General features: G+C 42.9%; 1 protein-coding gene across 7 annotated transcripts in view; it reads right to left on the bottom strand.

Annotated features, from left to right (window-relative positions):
• The window catches only part of MYCBP2 (MYC binding protein 2), a 477,832-nt gene that overhangs the window by 206,735 nt on the left and 247,609 nt on the right, over positions 1-23,488 (bottom strand). For all 7 annotated transcript variants that reach the window (XM_067563270.1, XM_067563273.1, XM_067563271.1 and 4 more), the window contains 5 exons: positions 17,543-17,674; positions 16,702-16,880; positions 10,288-10,430; positions 9,504-9,604; positions 4,486-4,704 (listed from right to left, as the gene is read on the bottom strand). In XM_067563270.1, coding sequence (XP_067419371.1) covers positions 4,486-4,704; positions 9,504-9,604; positions 10,288-10,430; positions 16,702-16,880; positions 17,543-17,674 — 774 coding nt within the window. The remainder of the gene's footprint in view (positions 1-4,485; positions 4,705-9,503; positions 9,605-10,287; positions 10,431-16,701; positions 16,881-17,542; positions 17,675-23,488) is intronic.

Here is a 23,488-nt window from a genome sequence, read left to right on the forward strand (position 1 = left end):
AAGGAGTTGTCTATGAGGGCTACAACAAATTCTATTTTCTGTGTAGAAATTAGACATTATTTGTCTTTATTTTTTAGCCCCAACCTCAACAACAGATACAGTATATATTGATTGTGACCTGCTGGGGAGATTTCCCACGAACCAGCCAATCATCGAAATATGGGTATATGTATGTGTTTCCCTTTCAGAGGTGGGCTGCTGCTACCGCTATACACTTTGAGGAAGTTCTTCTAGATGTTGATAATCCAAAAGGGAGCATTTAGTATTGCTAATGTGAGTTACCAACTACAAAAACACAGATATTGCCTGTGTGCTTGATGAATGGGAATATACATCATGTAGATCAAGAGCTGGATTTCAAGATATGAAAGCAAGACATATTAGTGTACCCATGTTTGATGACGAGGTAATTCACCAATGGCCTACAGTGATGAAAAATCTGTATAAAATGTATGGGCAGGTTGTTATTGCTGTTGATGGCCTGTAGGTGGCTGCCATGGGGATGGAGATCTGATTTGTGATACTTCAGGTGAATTACTATCTTCTATTGTGCTGAAGAGACCACAGTCCCCAATAAGGCCAGGAGACCAATATACAGGGGTAAAGAGTGGGAGGCAGACATAGCAGGCAGGGGGCCCTTCCCTAAGCTACTCTGACCCCAATCCTTGGAATGTCTTGTCTGCAGTACATGGATCATAAAAAGGGACCTTTGGAGAATGGAACCACCTTTATGTCCAAAGCAGAAGAGCTAAAGGAGTGATCTCCCTCAAATGGAGGAGCAGACCTGATTGTGGTCTGAGAAGTATGTTGTGCTGGGACCTTTGTAGATGGTGTTGGAGACAAATCCAATATGGTTGAAGAAAGCAAAGAGAATTCTGGGACAGAGACAGTCAAATCTCTGATATCAAAAACAACGTACCAATTGCATCAGTGCCAAAACAAAAGTTTAAACAGTCAGTACCAAATTCAACAGGGCTGATATAGTCAGTACAAAACCACTGATGCTGAGATATAAGTGCTGGCTACTAGGATGAGAAGATCCTGGGATGGTATCAGGCAGTGAGCAAGCTGGAAGACTCAACCAGCCCTGAATGCTTAATAGTTAAGTCCTTTAGGGCACCATGACTCAGCCCTGATCTGCCCTTATTAGCAGAAAGAGATTTGTCCCATTTTTTTTCCCTCCCAAAAAGCTTTTAGCAGAAGACCCACTCTTACGATCCTTAGAGGAGTTAAGCAGGGGTTTACCTCTCTCAACATGAGCAGAAGGAGCAGCTGCAGAAGCTGCAAGAAAATGCCTCACAGAGACAGTTTTGGAAGTAACAGGAGCATTCTAACTGAAGATTGCTCCAAACCAGATGGACCCTGCTTCTCTGGACCAGAGGCAGGTCTCATGGATTTATCCAGGAGATAAAATTTCAATCTTGCCTCTCTGGATTCAGCAATTCATTACTTATACATTTCAAAGTATATTTGTCTTTAATGTGCTCCTTCCTAGTGCAAAATAAGCACTTAGAATATCTGTTGTTGTGGGGCACAGCTGCCTCACACAAAATGAACAATATTTAAAGCCAAGAGATTTTTGACCAGCCGTGAAGCTGACTCTTGGTACTGGCTGAATGAAACAAAAAAAACTTGCCTGAACTAAATTCTACACTAAGACATACTATTTTAAACTATATTAAAAATATCCTATCCTAAGAACAGCTATTAATAATAAATTGGGAAAAGTAGGAGTGGAAGTACAAGAGACCAGACACTACTATGTCAGCTCCATCTCTCAGCCACAGGCAGTGAAAAGGAAATAAGGATTGGTTGGTTGTGCTGCCCCCTTTATGTTCTTGGAGGGAGAGAGGGTGCTAAAGGGCATGAAAGGCACAGGCATGGCCCAACTGATACCACTGGCTAAAACATTCCGATCTTTGGCACATGCCCACCAGAAATGACACACACAGAAAAGTTCTCAAAGAAAAACGTCATTTTTATCTAAATTCAAACAATTGAATAAAATGACTGACTTCTGGGAAACTAAGCTGAAATCTCTGTTACTCTTACTTGAGTCCAATCACCCTTCAAAAGAAATCCAAAGAACAAGGCATGACAATAATCTTTTGAACACAGATTCATCTTATTTGCCCATTTTCCTGACCACTTTCCCCTTCTCTTTGCATTGCTCCAATGGCGCCCCCATTCTCAACCAAAGCAAGCATAAGCTTCTTGTCATCATTTTAACTCTCTCTGATTTTATTCCTCCTTTACCATGCAATATTCCATGCAATAACCAAACAATTAAGATTAATGGATTTAACATTTGTTGTCTCAAACTAATCTCTTAAAAAATCAGGCTAATCTTTCATTTTTTTCCCCTCAATGTCACTGCAGAGGATTTGTCTTTATACAAGTGCCTTGTCTATGTAATTCCATGCCTTGTTCTTTGGACTTCCTTTCATCTTAAACTTGAAGTCTGAATTTCCTGGGTTTTCTAATACTTGTTTGGGGAATTACAGCATCCATGGAATGTTTTTTCGCTCCTTAAATTACCGATAGGTACTGTCAATATTAACTTCAGTTTAAATGTTTTTTGTCCAGGATTTTCTTTTCCAATTGCCATTTTCATATAAAAATATTAAATATTAGGAAAAGCTTTTTCACCAGGAGGTTGGTGAAACATTAGAATGGGTTACCTAGGGAGATGGTGGTATCTCCAACTTTAGAAGTTTTTAAGGCTTGGCTTGACAAAGCCTGGTGGGGATGATTTAGTTGGAGTTGGTCTCTTCCAACTCTAATTTTCTATGATTCTATGAAAAAGAGACCCAAAGAAAATGCCACCAGAGTTGAACATATGTAGTATCAAACTTACATCATTTTTTGTATATTAACTTTTAAGGACAGATTCAGTGGTATGCTTTGGCTTTATTGTGGTCTCCGAAAACAGTACAAAGTAGCTGAAGCATACAGGTGAATCTTATCCTTCATATATGTCAACATGTAGCTACAAAACTTCAAGACAAGTGAGAGTGATGACCTAGTATTCTACCAAAGAACTCTCTACACATATGTACAGTCCTCACCACTAAGTCATTTCAATCAATAGAAATAAGCATGCAAATTAACTGGAGAGGAAGGATGATTGGTTGAGTTACCTCTAATGTTACAACAGCCCATTTAAGATCAGTCTAATCTATTGACCTGGAACTGTCTACAATTATAACAATTACTAATAAGTTACTTTAATTTGTGTCATTTCCTCAAAGGTATCCTATGCATAAGTCATCTATTTGCAACGTTTGAAGAAGTATATTAAAACATTATTGAGATCATGTGAGACAAAAAAAATCTGACGAGGGGGCTAAATTTCTTAAACCATTTTATATTAAATTTTAACTCAAACTAATTAAGAGATTTACTTGTATGTTGTCTGAAACTTTGGGAATTCCATGTGGGGAGAAAATACTGTAGGATCAGAAACTCAACTCCTTTAAGAAGCCCACATAGTCTAAAGCACAGGTGATTATTTCTATTCTCTGCATCAGCTGCCCCGCTCTCTAAACAGAACACCTTATTTTCAAGAGCAGCAGACACAAATTAATTGCAACTTGTATTGATTCAGTACTTGCAGCCTTCTGTGTCATAGCTTTGACTTCATTGTCTCTCTGTGAAAAGCATCAACTCTATAAATGAAATGATTTAATGAAAACTACAGACAAGACTTAACCTCTGAGAATTTTGTGGTCAGATTGAAGATGACTTCATACATCATTTTAATTGCCAAATCTCCAGGCCAACAAAACTGGAAGTGCTGCAGCATCTTGGGTTTCCCCTTGCTCAGGGCTAACTATACTCAAAGCTTTGATCTCAGATTTCATCGGAATACACATTTAGCACTCAATAAGAATGTTGGGGATATGCATTTGGACTATCTTTCACTATGAGAACAAACTTGTGGGGCATTATCTGTTAGGTTCATGAATAGGCATGAGTTTGCCAGGAGCTCACAAAGAAGATTTTTCAATCAAAGCACAGCATTATACAACTACCTAAACTTTGTTCCTTTAAAATTTGAAAATATGATGTATATTAAATTATCCTGTGTCTACTTTGACTCATAAGAAATAACATTTTACATTTTTAAATAAACAATCTAAACAGACCCTCGCTGCTGAACAGAATATAAATCAGCACATTGCAACAGTAAAAACACAGAAAACTGAGATATAGCAACTGTTAAATATGTGTATACAAAATAAGAATTTAACAAAAGACTTAGGTTATGTACAGCTTTGCATTCAGTTGTCTCAGAACAAATGCATGACTCATTATAGTGTAATGAGATTCAAATACGTAAAATCAAGTAACAGTGCAAATCTTGTATGCTGATAGCATAGACACAAATTAGTTAACTTTAGCGATGTTCTTAAAAATCTACTTATACTTTCTATCTATGATACGTATTAAAAAAATGCATAGATACTTAGAAATGGTCCCTACCTTATAGTGGGTAACACAAGCTGGTTTATAAGGGTGTTCACTTTCTATGACAGCATAGTGATTAGAGGTAGTACTAGCTGAGAGCCCTTGTTCAGGTTGATTTCCTGTGGTGCTGTCTGTAGACTGATTGGGGTTAAAGGATGGAGGGGCATACTTCTGATTCAAAACTGCTACAGAGGGAAGTAACTGCTGTACTAGGCCAAAGACTTCCACAGCAACCTGCAATATGACACAGTAGAAGATAAAATATTATCTGAAACTGCGGGGAAAAGTCAGAAAACATAGTTCTCTACAGTACTTGTTTTGAATAGTCTCAAAATAAACACTATCATAGTTCAGTCATGTGATCTGGTATATTTAATTTATTTATTTTTAACAGCATTCTCCTCTCCCTCTACCCTCCTGATGGTCCAAATGTCAAAACGTTAAATGCAGATTCCAAAGAATGAGACACAAGAATGGAACAAGTAATTGCTCCCTTGTTTGCAGTTCAAAGTCAGGTTAATTAAAATACCATGTTTGGGAGCCAAGTATTTCAGTACTGAAAAATTATATTACAAAATACACAGGGCAATATGTAGTAATTGGGAGATAAAGCACAAATACTGTATTAAAGGGATACAGGAAACTCAAAATCATGCTTGGATGATTTTTTTAAAATCTTGAAATGTTTTAAGTAACATCTAAGATTGTTATATCTGAAGGATTAGACTTCCCTTCCCCCCCAGTTTATATACTTAACAGAACTTTCTGTATAGCCACTTCCCCCCCACCCCAGTTGTGTGTGCCTTTTGAACCCAAAGGAAAATAAAATTAAGCAGAAAAATGTGTTATAAAACTAAAAATTGGCAGGGCTAACAGCATAAACAACATCTGAATCTACTTTTAACTTGGTGATATTGACTAGATTTCAAGTTGTCGGTGTCCTCTTAAAGAACACAGAAAGGAAAACTTTAGTATTAGGGAATAAAGACAACTATGAAATATAGTAGTGCCGAGCAGCACCAATGTGTGTGAAACATAAGGTCTAGCCGTGTTTCAATTAAAAAACTCTATTGGAGGGATTTCATAATTAGCTCCTGCTTAACAATAAGTCATATAAAGCATATTCTCCCATGAAAAAGTGAGCATAGCTTTGATTTATGGCTTTTAAGTAGCAACATTTGAAATAATTCATTTTAATTCATGAAAATTTAATGATGCTCTGGATGACCACTCCATAAATGAAAAATACGCAGTTTAAATAACATCTCACCCCACTGACAGATATTCACCAAATATATAAAAATAAACCTGTTTCTTTCAACAATCCTCTCCTCAAAAGCTACCCCAAAAAAGGTGGGTTTGCCCTAAGGTTAACTATCACAACTCTAACAGACCAAGTAGTGAATGAGATCCAAAGTCAAGGAATACACATGGAGAATGTTCATTCAGCAACACCCTTCCATTTACAATGAGGGCACTCAGGCTGGAATGTCATTGCTGATTTAAATTGTCAGAATGGCATGGGAACAGAGATGATCCCCAACCACTTAGGACTTTCTATCAGATTATACCTCACTGGAAAAGTTACTTATCTTGTACAGTATCTGGAGTTCTTTGAGATGTATTTCCCTAAGGTGCTCCACATCAGGATGTGAGCATGCCTGTGTAATCTGGATCAGAGATTTTTGTCACCTGTGTGCTAGACACCCTTGTGCTCTGGTATGAGGGCATAAAGAGTCGGCTGGACCGTCCACCAATCCAGTTCTTCCTCAATCACTGAAGTCCAACAAGAGACTACAAGGAAGAGGGAAAGGAGGGCAGAAAATGGAGCACCCATAGGGGGGACACATCTCAAAGAACTGCAGTTACTGTACAAGGTAAGGAACCTCTCCTTTTTCAAGCAGTGTCTCTACGGGTGCTCCACATGAGAAGATTCCTGAGCAGCATATCCATCACAGAGAAGGGTGCAGAGGAGATAGATTCAGATCATAGAACAGCACCATCAATAGCTGCATCAGCTCTGGATGCAGTCACAAGACTGCAGTGCTAGGAGAGTGTGTATCAAAGCTCAGGTGGCTGGTCTGCAGATGCTTGGGATAGGTATGTTACTCAGCAGGACAACAAAAGTAGATCGAGCCCTAGTGGAGTAACCATGCAGCATCCACACTATCAGATGTTTGTAGGTTCTGTTCAGGTGTAATAGCTGACCATGCTCCTGTGAAATCAAGTCCAGACGGTTCAGAAGCGGGCAAGGGGCTGTCATGTCCAGGTCCAGCAACATGCCAGACCAGTGTTGACGGGGCCATGCCGGAACTATCACTAGGACCCCTGCTTTGTCCCTTTTGATCTTTATGAGGATTTTGTAGAAGAGAAGGATCAATGGAAAGACATACATCAGGCTTCCCGACCACTGCAGGAGGACCACTGCAGGAGGAATGTGTCGGGAACAGAAACGGTGACACGTATTCTTGAGCACATAGTCACTGTTCATTGGTTATGAATAGGTCCACCTGTGGAGTTCCCCACCTCTGGAAGATAATCTTGACTACGTCCGGGGACAAGGACCACTTGTGGCGAGAAAAGAAGGACCTACTGAGGTAATCTGTCAAAGTGTTCTTAACCCACAGGATGTGTGAGGTTTGAGGTGGATTTCATGTTCCATGCAGAAGTCCCATAGACATAGTACCTCTTGTCAGAGGGCTGAGAATCTTGCTCCTCCTTGCTTGTTGATATAATACATTGATGTCGTATTGTCTGTCAACACCAGTACTACCTTTCTCAACAACTAGGGAAGGAATACTTTGCACACTAAAAGGACTGCCCTGAGCTCTCTGACATTTGTGGGTAATGTCAGCTCCTCTGTGGACCAGAGGCGTTCAGTCCCCACTCTAGATCTGAGGCATCCAATACTAAGGAGAGCATTAGGCGCGCAGCCACAAAGGGAACGAACCCCTCTTGCTACCTGGGTAGAATTTTTGTCCACCATGCCAATGAGACAAGTACTCAAGGAGGGATCGTAAGGATAATGTCCAGGCCATGTGTTGTTGGAGATTAAACGGTCACCGGCCACATATGAAGAAGTCTGAGGAGCAGTCTTGTGTACTATTCCATGTAGGTAAATGCTGCCATGTGACCCAGCAGTCTCAGGCACACTGTCTCGCTGTGGTGAGGGGGTGACCTGGGTGATCAGCTCCAACATGGTTTGAAGTCTGGCTTTGGTAGAAATGCTCTAGCCAGGCAAAGTTGAGGACTGCCCTGATGAACTCCATCCTTTGCACCGGTACTAATGTAGTTTTCTGTTAGTTTATCAACAGGCCTACTTCTTGGCAGGTGGCCTGTAGTACCGTGATACTATGCCAGACCTGAGCTTCCGAGTGACCCTTGATGAACCAGTCATCAAGGTAAGGGTAAATTTGTACTCCTCAACGTCTGAAGTAGGCCGCGACTACCACCATACACTCTTGTGAACACTCTTGGCACTGTAGAAAGGCCACATGGGAGGGCGGTGAACTGGTAGTGGTTGTCTTCCGCAATGAACCGTAAGAGACGTCTGTGCTCTTGGAAAATGGAAATATAGAAGTATGCATCCTTTAGGTCAAAGGCGGCATACCAGTTTCCCAGATCCAGGGACGGGATGATAGAGGCCACGGAGACCATATGGAACCTCAGCTTCTTGAGATATTTGTGCAGGCAACGTAGGTCCAATGTGGGCCATAGGCCTCCTTTGGACTTTGGGATTAAAAAGTAATGGGAGTAGAACCGTTTCCCTCTCAGTTGTAGGGGAACTTCCTCTACAGTCCCTATCCAAAGGAGAGTTTGCACCTTCTGGACAAGAAGTTGCTCATGAGAAGGGTTCCTGAAGAGGGACAGAGATGGGGGGGTGGGAAGGAGGGATCAAAATAAACTGAAGGGTGTAACCCACTGCAATGATGCTTAGTATCCACTGGTCCGATGTTATAGTTCCCCACACAAAGAAGTAGGTGAAAGGTGGTTTGAGAAGAAGGGGAGCATTGGATCCTGTGTTAAGTCTGCTAGGCCTCCCCTAGGTGCAACCTTAAAAGGCCTGCCTGCTGCCTGGTGGCTAGTGGCTTGAGCCCAGCTGGGAAGCACTCACAAGGGATTGACCTTGATGTCACTTATAGCCCCTATTCTTTTTCTTGTAGGGCTCACTTCTAGCCTGGGCCACAAACCACTGCGATTGCTGGGGCCTGAAATGCTCCTGGAAGGAAATGGAGTGTACATGCTTATGGAGCAAAGTGTGGCCCTGGAATCCTTTAGCTAATTGGAGAGTAGCTCAAGCTAGGAGGGGAGCTCAGAAGGGCAGGCAGTTGGAAAAATCTGCTAGAGAAGAAGGTGGGAAGAAGAAGAATATAAATGCTGAGTTAATGGATGAGCTGGAGCATGAGGTGAGGTTAAAAGACTGGGCATGTTTACTTTTGAGAAAAAGACTGAGGGGGAACCTGAAGGCAGGACAAGTAGTAACAGGCTTAATCTGCAGCAAAGGAGATTTAGGTTAGATATTAGAAAAACCTAATTGTAAGAGTAATTAAGCTCTGAAATAGGCTTCCAGGGAGGCTGTGGATTCCCTCATTGGAGGTTTTTAAGAACAAATTGGACAAAACACCCATAAAGGATGGTCTAGGTTTATTTACTTGGTCCTGCCTCAATGCAGGGGGCTGGACTTACTAACTTCTTGAGATCCCTTTCTGAGGTCCCTTCCAGCACTACATTTTTATGTATCTATGAAAAAGTGGCTACAAAAACATTGCTATGAAGTGGTCTTTCAGTTCATAAAAAATATTCTGAGACAACAACAGAGAAAGGTAAGGGAAGAGTTAGTGTCTATAGGCAATATTTGTTACCATAGCTGAAAATTCCTAACACTTCTGAGGCAGCTTTTAATGTGCCAAGTGTTCAAAGATTAATCAGGAATTCACAAGAATACACAAATACAAAGAAGTGCCTTTTAGACCACAGACCTTTCTTATACAGCATTTTAAAAATACACTTGTCCAGGCTACTGAAAAACATACCTTGGGAATTGCTGCAGCTACTGGTCCTATGTAGGCTATTATAAGAGGAAGCAGCAATGAAAACAGACTAGAAGAGCTGAGCAGTTCTGGAATGTCTTCAGCTAAACAAAGATAATTACAATAATTAGCTACCATTATTCTTTATAATGAATGTACTATAGCTCTGACTAAATAAAATTCTTCTGTTTTGCCTACAGTATAGTAGTGGTTTGTAAAATGAAAACTGTGATCTTTACACTGATACATTTTCAGTATAAATTACTTTAATCATGAAGTGCACCCTGTTTTAGAGTCAGCTTAAGAGCCTGAAAAACTCATTTTGAAATAAAAGCCCCAGTTTAAACATTCACTGTATAAAAGACGCTTCACTTGTTAGAGCAGATATAAATTATTCTCTCATATATGATTTCTAAAGGTATAAAAAGCTGTTTAAGTTCAAAAATAAAATCTGCTACAAATTTCTAAAACATGGTCTAATATTTTAGAGTTAATTAATCTTTATTATGAACTAGTAACCCAACACCACTTGAATTATTTAAGGCCAATTATAACCTTTTAAAAATGGGAATTTATTGTGAAAATTCTCGTAAGTATCTTTAACAGTTTTGCTGAGAAGGACTGTAATGAAAAACAGTCAGTGGTTTATATAGTAGAGGAAAATTCTTGGGGGCGGGGGGGAGACATATGTTAATACTATCAGTACTGTAGAGACACTGATCTCATTACCATTAATTCGTGTTGACGAAGAATGAAACTAAGTTTCAATTAGGAAAAAAAGTCTTACCATCTACAGCAAGAGCCCTGTGTAACAGGTCTTTGGCAGCTCGTACCACAGCACTCACAACGGAAATAGCTCTGCTACAGTTTTTATCTTCTTCATTAGCTTTACTTAAAAGCTGTGACTGTAGATCTCCATCATACTCACTCCTGGATAGCGGATTAAATTAAAGTGAGTTCATCATACACAAATTTTACCTTTAAAATATATGATTACATACACTTGACTTTTAAGCAAGTTTTGACAGAAACTTATTTTAATTTACACCAAAAAAAATCAATTCATTTATAAAGAAACAGCAAGAAAATAAACAAAACAACCACCACCCTGTTTAGTGAGAGCCATGGAAAAAATACTGGGAGTGATACCTGCATAAAAGCCTTTCCCAATCAATTTATTTTGATTTGAAGGGAAAATGTATATCAAAGTTGAAATATATTCCTCTATTTAGACCCTTTCTTCAAATCTTCATATCACAGAAATATCCTAATAGCTATACTGGACTAGACCAATTGTCCAACAAAGGATTGTAGAAAATTCACCACAGGAATGTGTAAAACTCCTACAATGGATATTTTTGTGATAGCATGTCTCTAGGAAAAGTCCTGCCACCCCACCCCCCAACTGAAGGATTAATTTTATGACTAAGAGACCTTGATAGGCAAATTTCCCAACTAGATAATTTTCTTTCTTTGAGAAAGATTATGCTAGGACATAGTTCTTCCCTATGAATTAATGGAGACAGTACACAAAACCTTTCCAGTTATGTACATAACCAGTTGACATTTTGAAACAGTCCTATGATTTTTTTTAAACACACATTTTATTTTCAACCCAGAGTGAAATTATATCCAGACTCTGAACAGGATGAGGGTCTCGACTGGCATAGAAATTTGAAGACAAGTTTTCAGGTAAGGAAAATGTCCCATTCTCTCCTTGATTCTTTATGCTAGCCCAAAACACTTGAGACTTTCCAAAGTAACAGTCTAGACCTATAGATGGGATGAGTATCCCACAGTGCCCCACATGATGCTCCTTCTGAACACTGCATCAGAAGCAGACTGCGGATCCACTCAATAGTGTTTGAAAAAGGCATGGAGTGATGCCCAAATGACTTCTTTACAAACTACCAGCAAAGATGTTTATGCTAATAATTCTGACAAGCAGTTCTTGAGTGGTTCTGAGACTTTTTTCCTGCTACTGACGTAACCCTCACTGGAGAGTTCTTTTACCCAATAAGACAGGATAGATTTGGCTGTTGCTTTTCCCTTCTTAAATTCTTTCTTTATGAAGGAACGCCTCCTTGACCCCCTGAACTTCTGAGTTCTCTTGGGACAATCCTTGGAGTAGGACACAAAGGAGGAATAATTATATTTGGCGTTAAAATAAAGAGAGAGATCCTTCAGCCAAATTTCTGGCACTGTCCTAAGCACTTTCTCCTCCTGATGAAACATAATAGAGGAAGCCTACAACAAAAGGTCATGAAAAACTCATCAATTCATAGCTGAATTTATGGCAACCAAGGACAGGATCTTAAGTGAGAGGGGCCACAGACAATTCTTTGTAATGGCTCACCTGGTAGTTTGGCAAGAGTGTTCAGGACCAAGTCTAATTCCATGGTGTAACTGGTGACCTGAGAAGTAGCCTCAGATTCTTCACAGTCTTATGGAAACATATGACCTGAACATGTCCCGAATGGCACTTTATCTAAATGACTCTGAAAGGTAACAATTACTGCCAAGTGGACTTTCGGTGAACTAGAACTTATCTCTAAGGCCATACCACTGTGGAAAAAAATATCCAGAACACTGGAGACTATAGATAGCACTGGAGTAAATCCTTCAGTTGTCACAACAGGTAGAGAATACTCGCTAAACCAACCTATAATGCATTGTGGTACATTGTTGCAAAGAGATCATCAAGGTTGAAATCACCATATGTTTTTCTGTAGTCATGGACAATGGGACCCTATATTAGGAGATGTGCAGTCAATGGGTCTCAGAATTGAGGCTCTGCTGCCAGATTTACTCTGGATACTGGGATGTTTCAGTCATCCATGCTATTTTTCAGTCTTCTACATACAGTGCCAACAAATCTTTCTATTATTTTTCTGCCCAGGTCAGAAGCACATTCAACACTTCCTTACCTGTGTCCTTCCTTCTTGGCCTTCTTGAGAATTTATGTATCAAACAATGATCATGTTTCCTGTCTGTACCTAAATGGTCTTGTTGGTGAGCCAGTGATAAAAGTGAAGCAAGAAGAGTCTCAATTCCTTCATTTTAAACCAGGTTATTGAAAACCTGATCTTATTTGTGGACCATTTATCCTGGGCTACTATATTTCAAAAATAGGCTCTCCTCCGTGACAGGCTCACATTCATAAAATCAACTCTTCTGCAGATTCCTGTTCTTTGGCCACCACTTTCAAATCATGTTGACTGAAGAAAGCAGTTGGGAGTGCATCCCAAAGATTTTATAGACCTCTGTCTGGGACCAAAAATAATGGTCCTTGAATAGGTGCTCAAAATTTTACTACAGTGCATCCAAGATGGTTTTAGGAGATGTCTATACCTTGGGGGAACAATTCCATGCTCCCTCTTTTTCTTAAGTTAGTTTCACTTCAGCTTGTAGCCTTTGAAGCTAGAGCTTAAATCTGAAGTCAGTACATAAATCTGCAGTCAGAGTCTGAGTTGAACACGCTGCCAACTTTTAGCAAGGTGCAGCTGCTGGGCTGTCACCTCCACTCCCCCCATAGGCAGGCTTACACCACCTTTCTTGTGAGGAATGGGTTGACCAAAAGAAAAATACTACTGGGACAGAGGAGTGTGGGCACAGTCTACCCCTGAGAGGCACGAGCTACTGCTATAACTCAGCTGCAAGCATCAAGAGCATGGGTGCCACCAGTCAGAGAGCAATATCCAGAGCTTTCCTGTGCCTCTGAAGAAAGGCAGTGAAAGGTAGTCTGATTCTTGAGAGAAGAAGTCACCTATCCCTAAGTCCCTGAACCCAGGGTGAGATATGCCAGAATGGAGTGTTCCCTGCACTCCCACGTTGTTCACTGACTAGCTCAGTAGAGCACTGACTGTGGCTTCTGAGAGAAGGGATGTTCCCCTGTCCTGTGCCCTGCTTGGACTCCTGGCTGTTAAGGGGTCTCTAGTGTACATAGGTGCTCTATTTTGTCTGTTCTTTCTTAGGCATGATCATCCAAGAGCAACAAGGATTACAAGTCCACTAAGAGCTTCCCCAGTATTATCATCTAGAGTATGGTTCATGTCACCTATGAGAGTCAGACATCCTAAGGTCTTCAGCAAACAGAGCATGAGGTGAGAAAGGCAAAACAAAAGTTGTCAATAACTCCCTGAGTACAGCCAGGGACAGCCACACAGTGTCATATACCAGTCTCAGAATGATTTTTTGTGGTCCTTGATGCCCTTTATTTTCTCTTTAGTCGTTTGCAAAGCACTGAACTCATCACCTGCTGTAGACAGCAACAACTGAGCTTATGAGTCAGAAAGTCTTTTATATGCAAAAGATGACATCACGAACAAAGTTTTGTGCATTGTCTCCATCCACATGATAGGAGGAACCAAACCCAAGCGTCTGATCTGGCACAGAGCATCGAAGAGAAAACTTGAGTTATACACAGTGACGTCCAAGTTCTTTTTCTTAAATGGCATAGTTAATTTAAAACTCATCAGTATCTAAGAATAGGTCAAATTATTCCTTTCATTTGCAGAAGCTGTGTTGTTTTGTCCCTTTCATATTTTTAAATTCCAAACATAAGTCAACATGGCTTTTGTAAAAGGAAACCATGCCTCACCAATCTCTTAGAATTTTTGAGGGGTCAAAAAACAGATGGACAAGGGTGATCCAGTGGATATAATGTAGCTGGATTTTCAGAAAGCCTTTAACAAGGTCCCTCGCTAAGCAAGGCTCCTAAGCAAAGTAAGCAGTCATGGGATAAAAGGGAAGTTCCTTTCATGGTTCAGTAACTGGTTAAAAGACAGGAAACAAAGGGTAGGAATAAACGGTCAGTTTTCAGGATGGAGAGAGGTAAATAGCAGTGTCCCACATGGATCTGTACTGGGACCAGTGCTGTTCAATATATTCATAAATGATGTGGAAAAAGGTGGCAAAATTTGCAGATAATACAAAACTATTCAAAATAATTAAGTCCAAAGCAGACTGCAAAGAGTTACAAAGGATCTCACAAAACTGGGTGACTGTGCAACAAAATGGCAGGTGACATTCAATGTTGATAAATGCCAAGTAATGCACGTTGGAAAACAATCCCATCTATACATACAAAATGATGGCATCTAAATTAGTTGTTATCATTCAAGAAAGATCTTGGATTCATCATGGATATTTGTCTCAAAACATCCGCTCAATGTGCAGCAGCAGTCAAAAAAGCTCACAGTACGAAGGAACTATTAGACAGAAAATGTCATAATGCAGCTATATAAATCCGTAGCACGTCCACACCTTGAATACTGCATGCAGTTCTGGTCACTCCATCTCAATAAAGATATATTAGAACTTGAAAAAAATATAGAGAAGGCCTACAAAAATGATGAAGCATATAGAACAACTTCTGTCTGAGGAGAGATTAAAAAGACTGGGACTTTTCAGCTTGGAAAAGAGATAACTAAAGGGGATATGACAGATGATAGGTCTATAATATCGTGATATCGTAATATCATGGTATGGAGAAAGTGAATAAGGAAGTGTTATCTACTCCTTCACATAATATAATAACCAGGGGTCACCCAATGGAATTAACAGGCAGCAAGTTTAAAACAAACAAAAAGAAGTACTTCTTCATGCACAATTAGTCTGTGGCACTTGTTGCCAGGGGATGTTAAGGCCAAAACTAGTAACGGGGTTCACAAAAGAATGAGAAGTTCATGGAGGATAGGTTCATCAAAGGCTATTAGCCAAGATGGTCAGGGATGCTGCCCCATGTTCTGGCCATCCCTAGCCTTTGTTTGCCAGAAGCTGGAAGCAGACAACGGGATGGATCACTTGATGATTGCCTGTTCTGTTCATTCCCTCTGAAGCATCTGGCACTGGCCACTGTCAGAAGACAGGATATTGGGCTAGATGGACCATTGGGTTGATCCGGTATGGATGTTCTTATTTAATATTATTTAGTGCCATTTAAAAATATAGATGCATTTATTCTCTGCAATCTCTCAATGTAGCAGCTGATTTTAATGGAACTGATTTTTTTTAGCAACTTAGCTTCTTCATTCGCAACTCCTTCAAAACCTTAGATAAATATCAGTTCCTGGAGACTTGCTATTTTATTTATCATTTTGTTCCAGTACCATCTCTTCCACCATTTCAATCTTTGACAGTGTCTCATTTTTATTAACTGATAAGAGAAATGTCTAGACTAAGTATCTCCCCAGCATACTCTGTGGTGAACAATAATGCAAAGATATTTTTAGCTTCCATATATTGTTTTTATCCTCAGTTGCTCCCTTTACTCCCTGAAGTGCTGACCCAGCAACTATCTCACAGGAGTTCTGATTCTGATGCACAGAACTTAAAGCATTTCTTTATCATAGATGGAGTGGCAGAACTTCTATATTCAGATGTTGTCATGCATGCTCAGCACTTCTCAAAATCAGGCCCTAGGTGTCTGAAGTTGGCCAACCAGAAAATAAGAAAAACATTTAGTGGACACCTGCAAAAAATGTAGTGTAAGTGACTCTCCGAGTATCATACACAAGTCTGGCAGAGCCTTCTCTTGGGTAGAATTCATATGACTTAACCACAAGACTATCTTTTATCTTCATGTACTCCTTTTGCCTCATTCTCTACACACCTTTCAACTTTTAACATAAATGAGGCAGAAGCTCTATAGACAGACTCATTTCAATGTACAATCTGATTCTTTGAAGGGTGAGAGGAGCACAGGACTGAGGAATAGTTCTGATAGGGTGGGTCCCATTCCAGGAATGACCTCACTCAAAATGTTGTACCCTGCATGAAAGAAAGAGGGAAGAACAAATACCACTCACTGATGCGCCAAAATCTGGCTTTAAAAGCCAGGATAACAATGGACAAAGCAGGAAAGCAAATTTACCACAATGTTTGCCAGACTAGAGCAGAAGCATGAGAGCAGAAGAGGTGTAGTCTTGCACAAGAGCCTCATGGACAAGTTTAAACTGCCTCCAAGATTTGCAGACAGAGAGGCACAACCCTAATGCCCTGGATCAGAGGGAGAGATCATGATCCAGAAAGCCAAATGTTTTCAGTAAAGCAAAGCTAAAACTAATTGATTTGGAAGAGTGAGATATTGTTCTAACCAAAACTGCTATATCTACAGAATTAACTTAGTTCCTATGAATTCTCATAAATAGTTAAGTTTTTATGAAAAACTTTTTTTAATCAAGCATGAAAGCACACAGACCTGTAATAAAGAATCTGTGGAATCTGTCCTCGTGTTTGGTTTGTGCCATTACTGCTGAGACTACATGTACTGAAAGTAAATGTCACACCATCTGGACACTGGACTGTGGTCATTCCCCCATCTCCATTGGCAGTGCGGCTTCCATAGTTCCTTAGACGGACTGCATATTTCACATTTTCCTTCAAAACAAAAGCCAGAAACAGCATATGTTAAACTGATACACAAAATTTGTTTCATAATAGTTTGCAGTATGCATGTTGGAAGTACATTTCTACTTAATATAATTTGATTCAATTATATACAGAACAGTATAGGGCTGAAAAGTATTTTACACGCACTAACTTTCAACTGAAGTATTCCTTGTGGAAAAAGTGTGGCATCAATTAAAATTCAGAACTTGTGTACCCCCAAAGTTTAGTTCACAGTCATGTAAACTGGATTAGTACCTCATTTGATTAGAAAGTCCAGAAAGTTAGCTGCCAAAATATATGCGCAAAAATGTTGTGCAACCAAGAATATTTTAATTAGTACACAAGTTACATTCTATTGAACACTCTGACACTCAAAAATAAGGTTTCATTTATTTTTGCCATAAGAATTTGACTTTGACACTTATTGGGTATCTAATGAAACGATAGTTTGTTCTAGATATGTTGTGTTTTTTATTTCTCAACAAAACAATATAATTTTAAATTAAGCATGTACTTTTCACATCTATATAACTAACAAAATGACAGCTATTTTTCAACATCAATTTAACTCTAACCTTTTATTTTTTAAATAAAAAATTCATAGCATTTACTGACAATAAATGGGGAAATACATAGCTTCTTTTATTTACCTTCAGAGGCACAACTTTGTCAAGTCTAATTTCAGCTATGTCACTGGGGGAATCGTCTGTGGTGTATGTTCCTTTAACTAACTCTATGGATGTCCATCTATGAGAATGAGTTGAATCTCCAGCATGATCACTCTAGTTTGAGGAAATATAAAATCAATTTTTAATTTGTATAAAATGTAACCATCTATTTATCTTATGCACTTATAATAATAATTATACTTTCAAAGTTATATTTTTCTGAATACAGATTGCACTGTGAGAGCACTTCGTATACCACAAACACCACTGTTGTTAAAGAGCTAAAACCCTTCTGCAAATAACTAAGAGCTCATTTACACGAAAACTTAGGTCAAACTAGCCACGTCACTTAGAGCTATGAAAAACATTGTGCCCTGTTGCTAACCTAACCTCCACTTAGACACAACTAATCAGTGGAACAATTCCACATAGCTATTGCCTCTCAAAGGGCTGGATTTACTAAAGTGATAGAAAAACTCCTTCTGTCGCTGTAGCAAACATATACCCCCAATGCCACTGCAAAGCTTGTAATGTACATATAACCTAAGGCTCGCTTCATACAAAGTGACTCCTAAAATAAAGAAGTTATTTTCCCATAACTGCATGTTCCTACCATTCAGAACCCAAGCTCTGTGCCCAAAAGTAAACAACTAGGGCTACAGGCACAGCAAATCACACTGTGTCTTCATTAGAATGAAGGTGTCACTACCACACTTCTCCACAATATATTGTTATGGGAGCAAAGGACTTAATTCCAGTTGGAAACAGATTTCTTGCATAGCAGCACTTCATACTACCTATGCCTGTAGTTCTTTGGCTTTTCTTTTTGATTTCAGCATTTTCTATGATAGATTGGTAGATGAGTCCCATATACCATGTTGCCTCTCACACAAGACCCTCTTATGTTTGCTGCCTTTTTTGGGTCAATATTCTGTCTATGCTATTTTACCTCCTCTTCGTTTTTTTTCCCCCTGTATGTATTGCTTTCCTTCCTCTGCCCCCATCCCCTGTTTTTTGTTTCCCTTCTTATGGAGGTTCCCTCTGTTTTTACCTGTCCTACAGAACCCCAAACTCTCCTAGGTGTTTTCCTCCCTTCTCCCACTCACCAGAAGGCTACATGCCATAAGGAGCAGAAAAACAAGGTTACTTACCAGTAACTGTTGTTCTTTGAGATGTGTTGCTCATATGCATTCCAATTTAGGTGTGTGCGCGCCTCGTGCACAGATTCCCGGAACCTTTTTCCCTAGCAAGCCCCGCATGGCCATCTCAGGCGCCCCCTGGAGTGCCGCGCTCATGCTGCGGTATAAAGGGCGCTGCTGTCCCCGCAGGCCCCCAGTCCCTTCTTTCTGCCGACTCCGACAGCGGGGATGGGGGGTGGGTTTGGAATGGATATGAGCAAAACATCTTGAAGAACAACAGTTACTGGTAAGTAACCTTGTTTTCTCTCTTCGAGTGATTGCTCATATGCATTCCAATTTAGGTGATTGAGTAGCCATACCCTTGGAGGCGGGTAGGAGTCACTGACAAGCGGCTCTGCTCAGCACGGCCCTGCCAACCGCTGCGTCTTCTCTCGCCTGTTGAACAATGGCGTAGTGGGTCGTGAACGTATGAACTGCCGACCAGGTGGCTGCCCTACAGATATCCTGCAGTGGCACGTTCTCTAGGAAGGCAGCCGAAGAGGCCTGTGCCCTGGTTGAATGTGCCGTTACCACTCCAGGTAGTGGCACTTTCGCTTGCTCGTAACAGAGCTTAATACATGTGTGATCCAAGAGGAGATTCGCTGGGTGGAGACGGGGGAACCCTTCATCTGGTCAGCCACTGCTACAAACAGCTGTGTCGATTTACGGAAGGGTCTGGTTCTCTCCACGTAGTGTGCCAGGGCCCGCCTGACATCCAACGAATGCCATCTCCGTTTCTCGACCGAACCATGTGGTTTCAGGAAAAACACAGGGAGGAAAATATCTTGCTTACAGCGGAATTGGGACACCACCTTGGGAAGGAAGGCTGGGTGGGGCCTCATCCTGACCTTATCCTTATAAAAACAGTATAGGGGGGCTCTGAAGTTAGTGCTCTTAACTCAGAGACCCTCCTGGCGGAAGTGATGGCCACCAGGAATGCTACCTTCCAGGAGAGGAGGAGCAGGGAGCAAGTAGCCATGGGCTCAAAGGGGGGTCCTGTCAACATGGTGAGGACCAGGTTTAAATCCCAGGGGAGACAGGGTCTCGAACCTGTGGAAACACTGTCTCCACCCCTTTCAGGAATCTAACTGATATGGGGTGGGAAAACAACGACCGTCCCTCCATCGGCTGGTGAAAAGCCGAAATAGCCACCAGGTGTACCTTCAAAGAGGCCAAGGCCAGGCCTTGGAGTTTAAGACTTGGAAGGTATTCTAGAATCACCTGTATGGGAGAGCAGGTAGGAATAACACCCCTGGTCTCCGCCCAAGTCATAAAGCGCCTCCACTTCGCCCGGTATGTAACCTGCATGGAGGGTTTTCTACTACCAAGTAGAATCTGTTGGACCTGCAAGGAACAGGCCCTTTCACCCTCCGTTAGCCAGAGAGTCTCCAAGCTGTCAGATGGAGGGAGTCCAGGTCCGGGTGCAGAAGGCGCCCCTGGTCCTGGGAGAGCAGGTCGTACCGGGTGGGGAGTGTGATCGGCGTAGCAATGGAAAGGTCGAGCAGTGTACTGTACCAGAACTGCCTCGGCCACACTGGGGCAATCAAGATGACCTCCGCCTTGTCCCTCTTGATCTTGAGTAGGACTTGAGGGAGGAGAGGAATGGGGGGAAAGGCGTATATCATTCTATTAAGAACGCGTCGGACAGGGAGCCCAGCTCGCGACCTCTGAGTGAGCAGTATCTCAGGCACTTCTTGTTGCGTGAGGATGCAAAGAGGTCCAGAAGGGGAGTGCCCCACACACGGAAGATTGAAGTTGCTACCTCGTGGTGAAGCAACCACTCTTGCCGGGGAGAAAACGACCTGCTTAAGCGGTCTGCCTCGTCGTTCCTGATCCCCGGGAGGTGAGAGGCAAAGATATGAAAATCGTGTCTCACTGCGAATTCCCAGACTCATAGCCTCCTGGCACAGGGCCGAGGAGCGCGTTCCCCCCTGCCTGTTCATGTAGAACATGGCTGCTGTATTGTCCGTGAGGACCCGAACCCCCTCGCCCCTCAGGAATCTGAGGAAGATTTTGCAGGCCAACTGGACTGCTCTGAGCTCTCGGACGTTGATATGTAGAGCTCTCTCCTCCGATGACCATAACCATTGGGTACTCAGGCCTCCGCTGATGTGGGCTCCCCATCCCATATCCGAGGCGTCTGTGATAAGGGTCATGGATGGAGTCAGGTCTCTGAACGGAACTCCCTTGAGCACCTCTCTCGGGTCCCTCCACCAATTGAGGGAGGACAGCACCTGTGGGGGAACCGTGACCACCTTAGTCAGTGAGTGTCTAGAGGGTGCATAGATAGACGCTAGCCATGCTTGCAAGGGCCTTAGCTTAAGGCGGGCCAGTCTCACCACGTATGTGGAGGCTGCCATATGCCCCAACAGCCGTAAACAGCGTCTGGCTGTCATCATGGGAGACGTTTGTAAGTCTATGTCAGGGATCCCACTGCCTCAAAACGCGGCTGAGGTAGGAACGCTCTGGCCTGTATGGCATCCAGGGAGGCCCCTATAAAGTCTATATGCTGCACAGGGGCGAGTGTGGACTTCTGCTCATTAATGAGCAGGCCCAGTCTGGTGCATGCGGCGCAAACCAGCTCCAGGCTGTGCTGCACCTGGCTCACACGATCTACCCTTGATGAGCCAGTCATCCAGGTAAGGGAAGATTTGAACCCCTTTACGGCGTAAGTGGGCCGCCACTACCGCCATACACTTAGTGAAGACTCTTGGAGCTGAGGACAGGCCAAAGGGTAGTGCCGCGAATTGGTAGTGGCCTCCCTGTACCCTGAATCTCAAGAATCTCCTATGTCCTGGCAAAATGGAGATATGGAAATAAGCATCCTTTAAATCGAGGGCAGCATACCAGTCCCCTGGGTCTAGGGCCGGGATTATGGAGGCAAGGGATACCATGCGGAACCTAGTCCGTCTGATATACTTATTCAGACGACGGAGGTCCAAGATCGGTCTCAGACCCCCCCTGGCCTTGGGGATCAGGAAGTATCTAGAGTAAAAACCCCTTCTCCTTTCCATCTGCGGAACCTCCTCTACCACACCAAGCTCCAGGAGAGTGTGGACCTCCTGTAATAGGAGCTGTTTGTGTGCGGGGTCCCCCATATCTGACAGGGTAGGAGGAGACTCCGGAGGAGAAGCTGTAAACTGCAGGGCGTATCCCCTGAGGACGACTCCCAGGACCCAATGGTCCGTCGTGATTGCCTCCCAAGCATGATAGAATGGCCGAAGCCTATTCGCGAAGGGTTGGTTATGACCCAGGGGGAAGGAAAAAGCGCCACCCTCACAATCGCTGTCAAAAGCATTTATTACCATTCGCGCCGCCAGTTTTTCCGCCCTGCTGCGCCCGCGCAGAGGAGCCTCGCTGATCCCAGCGGTTAGGCCCTCGAAAGCAGTCCCGTCCCCTCCTCTGCTGAGTGGGTCTAGGGGCTGGCCTGGGCGGGGGAGGTGGCTGGCGCTGAGGCTGTGGGCGAGACTGGCATCTTGCTGCTTGAGGGGTGTACAGCCCTAGGGTCCTCAAGGTGGACCTGGAATCTTTGAGGGCATGCAACTTCTCATCTGTCCTCTCCGAAAAGAGGGCGGATCCCTCAAAGGGGAGGTCCTGAATGGCCTGTTGGACCTCCACTGACAACCCCGACGCCTGTAGCCAAGAACAGCAGCGCATAACTATGGCCGAAGCCATCGCCCTGCTGGTGGTGTCGGCCGCATCACTGGCCGCCTGTAAAGCTGCCTGGGCCACGGCCTCTCCTTCCTGTGCCACTGTGGCCAAGTCTGCTGCCTGGTCCGGGGGAAGGGCAGCAACCAACTGCTGTGGTGAGGCACATAAATTCTGGTTATATTTGCCCAAGAGGGCCTGGTGGTTAGCCACTCTCAATTGAAGTGCCCCCGTGGAATACACCTTGCGGCCAAACAAATCCAATTTCCTCCCCTCCTTATCTTTAGGGGTACTCCCCCGGCGATCCCTTTGATTCGCCGCATCGACTACCAGGGTCCCAGGAGCCGGGTGGCTATAGAGAAATTCAAAATTCTCTTTAGGTATGTAATATTTTCTCTCTGTTCCCTTGGATGTTGCGGGGACAGAGGAAGGAGTCTGCCATAGGGCCTTGGCAATACTCATGACCCTGTCATGAACGGGGAGGGCCACCCGTGAAGGGCCTGAGGACCCTGAAGGGCCAAACAATGGGTTGTCCTCCTCGGACATCTCCTTAAGCGGTAGCCCTAGGTTATTCGCCACCCGCTTAAGGAGTTCTTGGTGCGCCCTAAAATCAAAGAGGAGCGTCTTATGGTCCCTGGAGGTTCCTTCATCAGGGGATGAAGAGGAGGACAAGGGGAGAGGCCCTGTAGATGGGCCTTCTTCCGGGTCTGATTCCCCATCAGAGGGAATGGGTGGTGACAACTGTGAAGGTGAAGGGGGAGGCCGCACCACCCCGGAGTGGAGCGAATCAGCGCCCCGAGTCTGCTGAGCTGCCCACAGTCCCCAGTACGGCCAGTGCCAAGGTCCCTGCTGCCACCCTGGTACAGGCAACTGCACAGCATCCCCCCTGTGATCCCGGCGCCCCAAGTCCCAAGACCGTCCCTTATGACGCCTTTGCGGGGAGCGGCTCCATGAAGAGGAGGAAGAGTAGCGCCGGTGCCTACGATGCCTCCTGGATGAAGACCGACTAGACGAACTGGTAGATTTTCTTCGTCTGCGGTCAGACCGCTTATGTCTGCGTTTCCCGCCACGGGAGCAGGAGCTTCTACGGCTACGCGTCGAG

Source organism: Emydura macquarii, unplaced genomic scaffold, assembly GCF_026122565.2.
Source record: "Emydura macquarii macquarii isolate MOO-44397 ecotype Brisbane River unplaced genomic scaffold, CSIRO-AGI_Emac_v2 contig_2473, whole genome shotgun sequence".
Classification (NCBI taxonomy): Eukaryota; Metazoa; Chordata; order Testudines; family Chelidae; genus Emydura; species Emydura macquarii.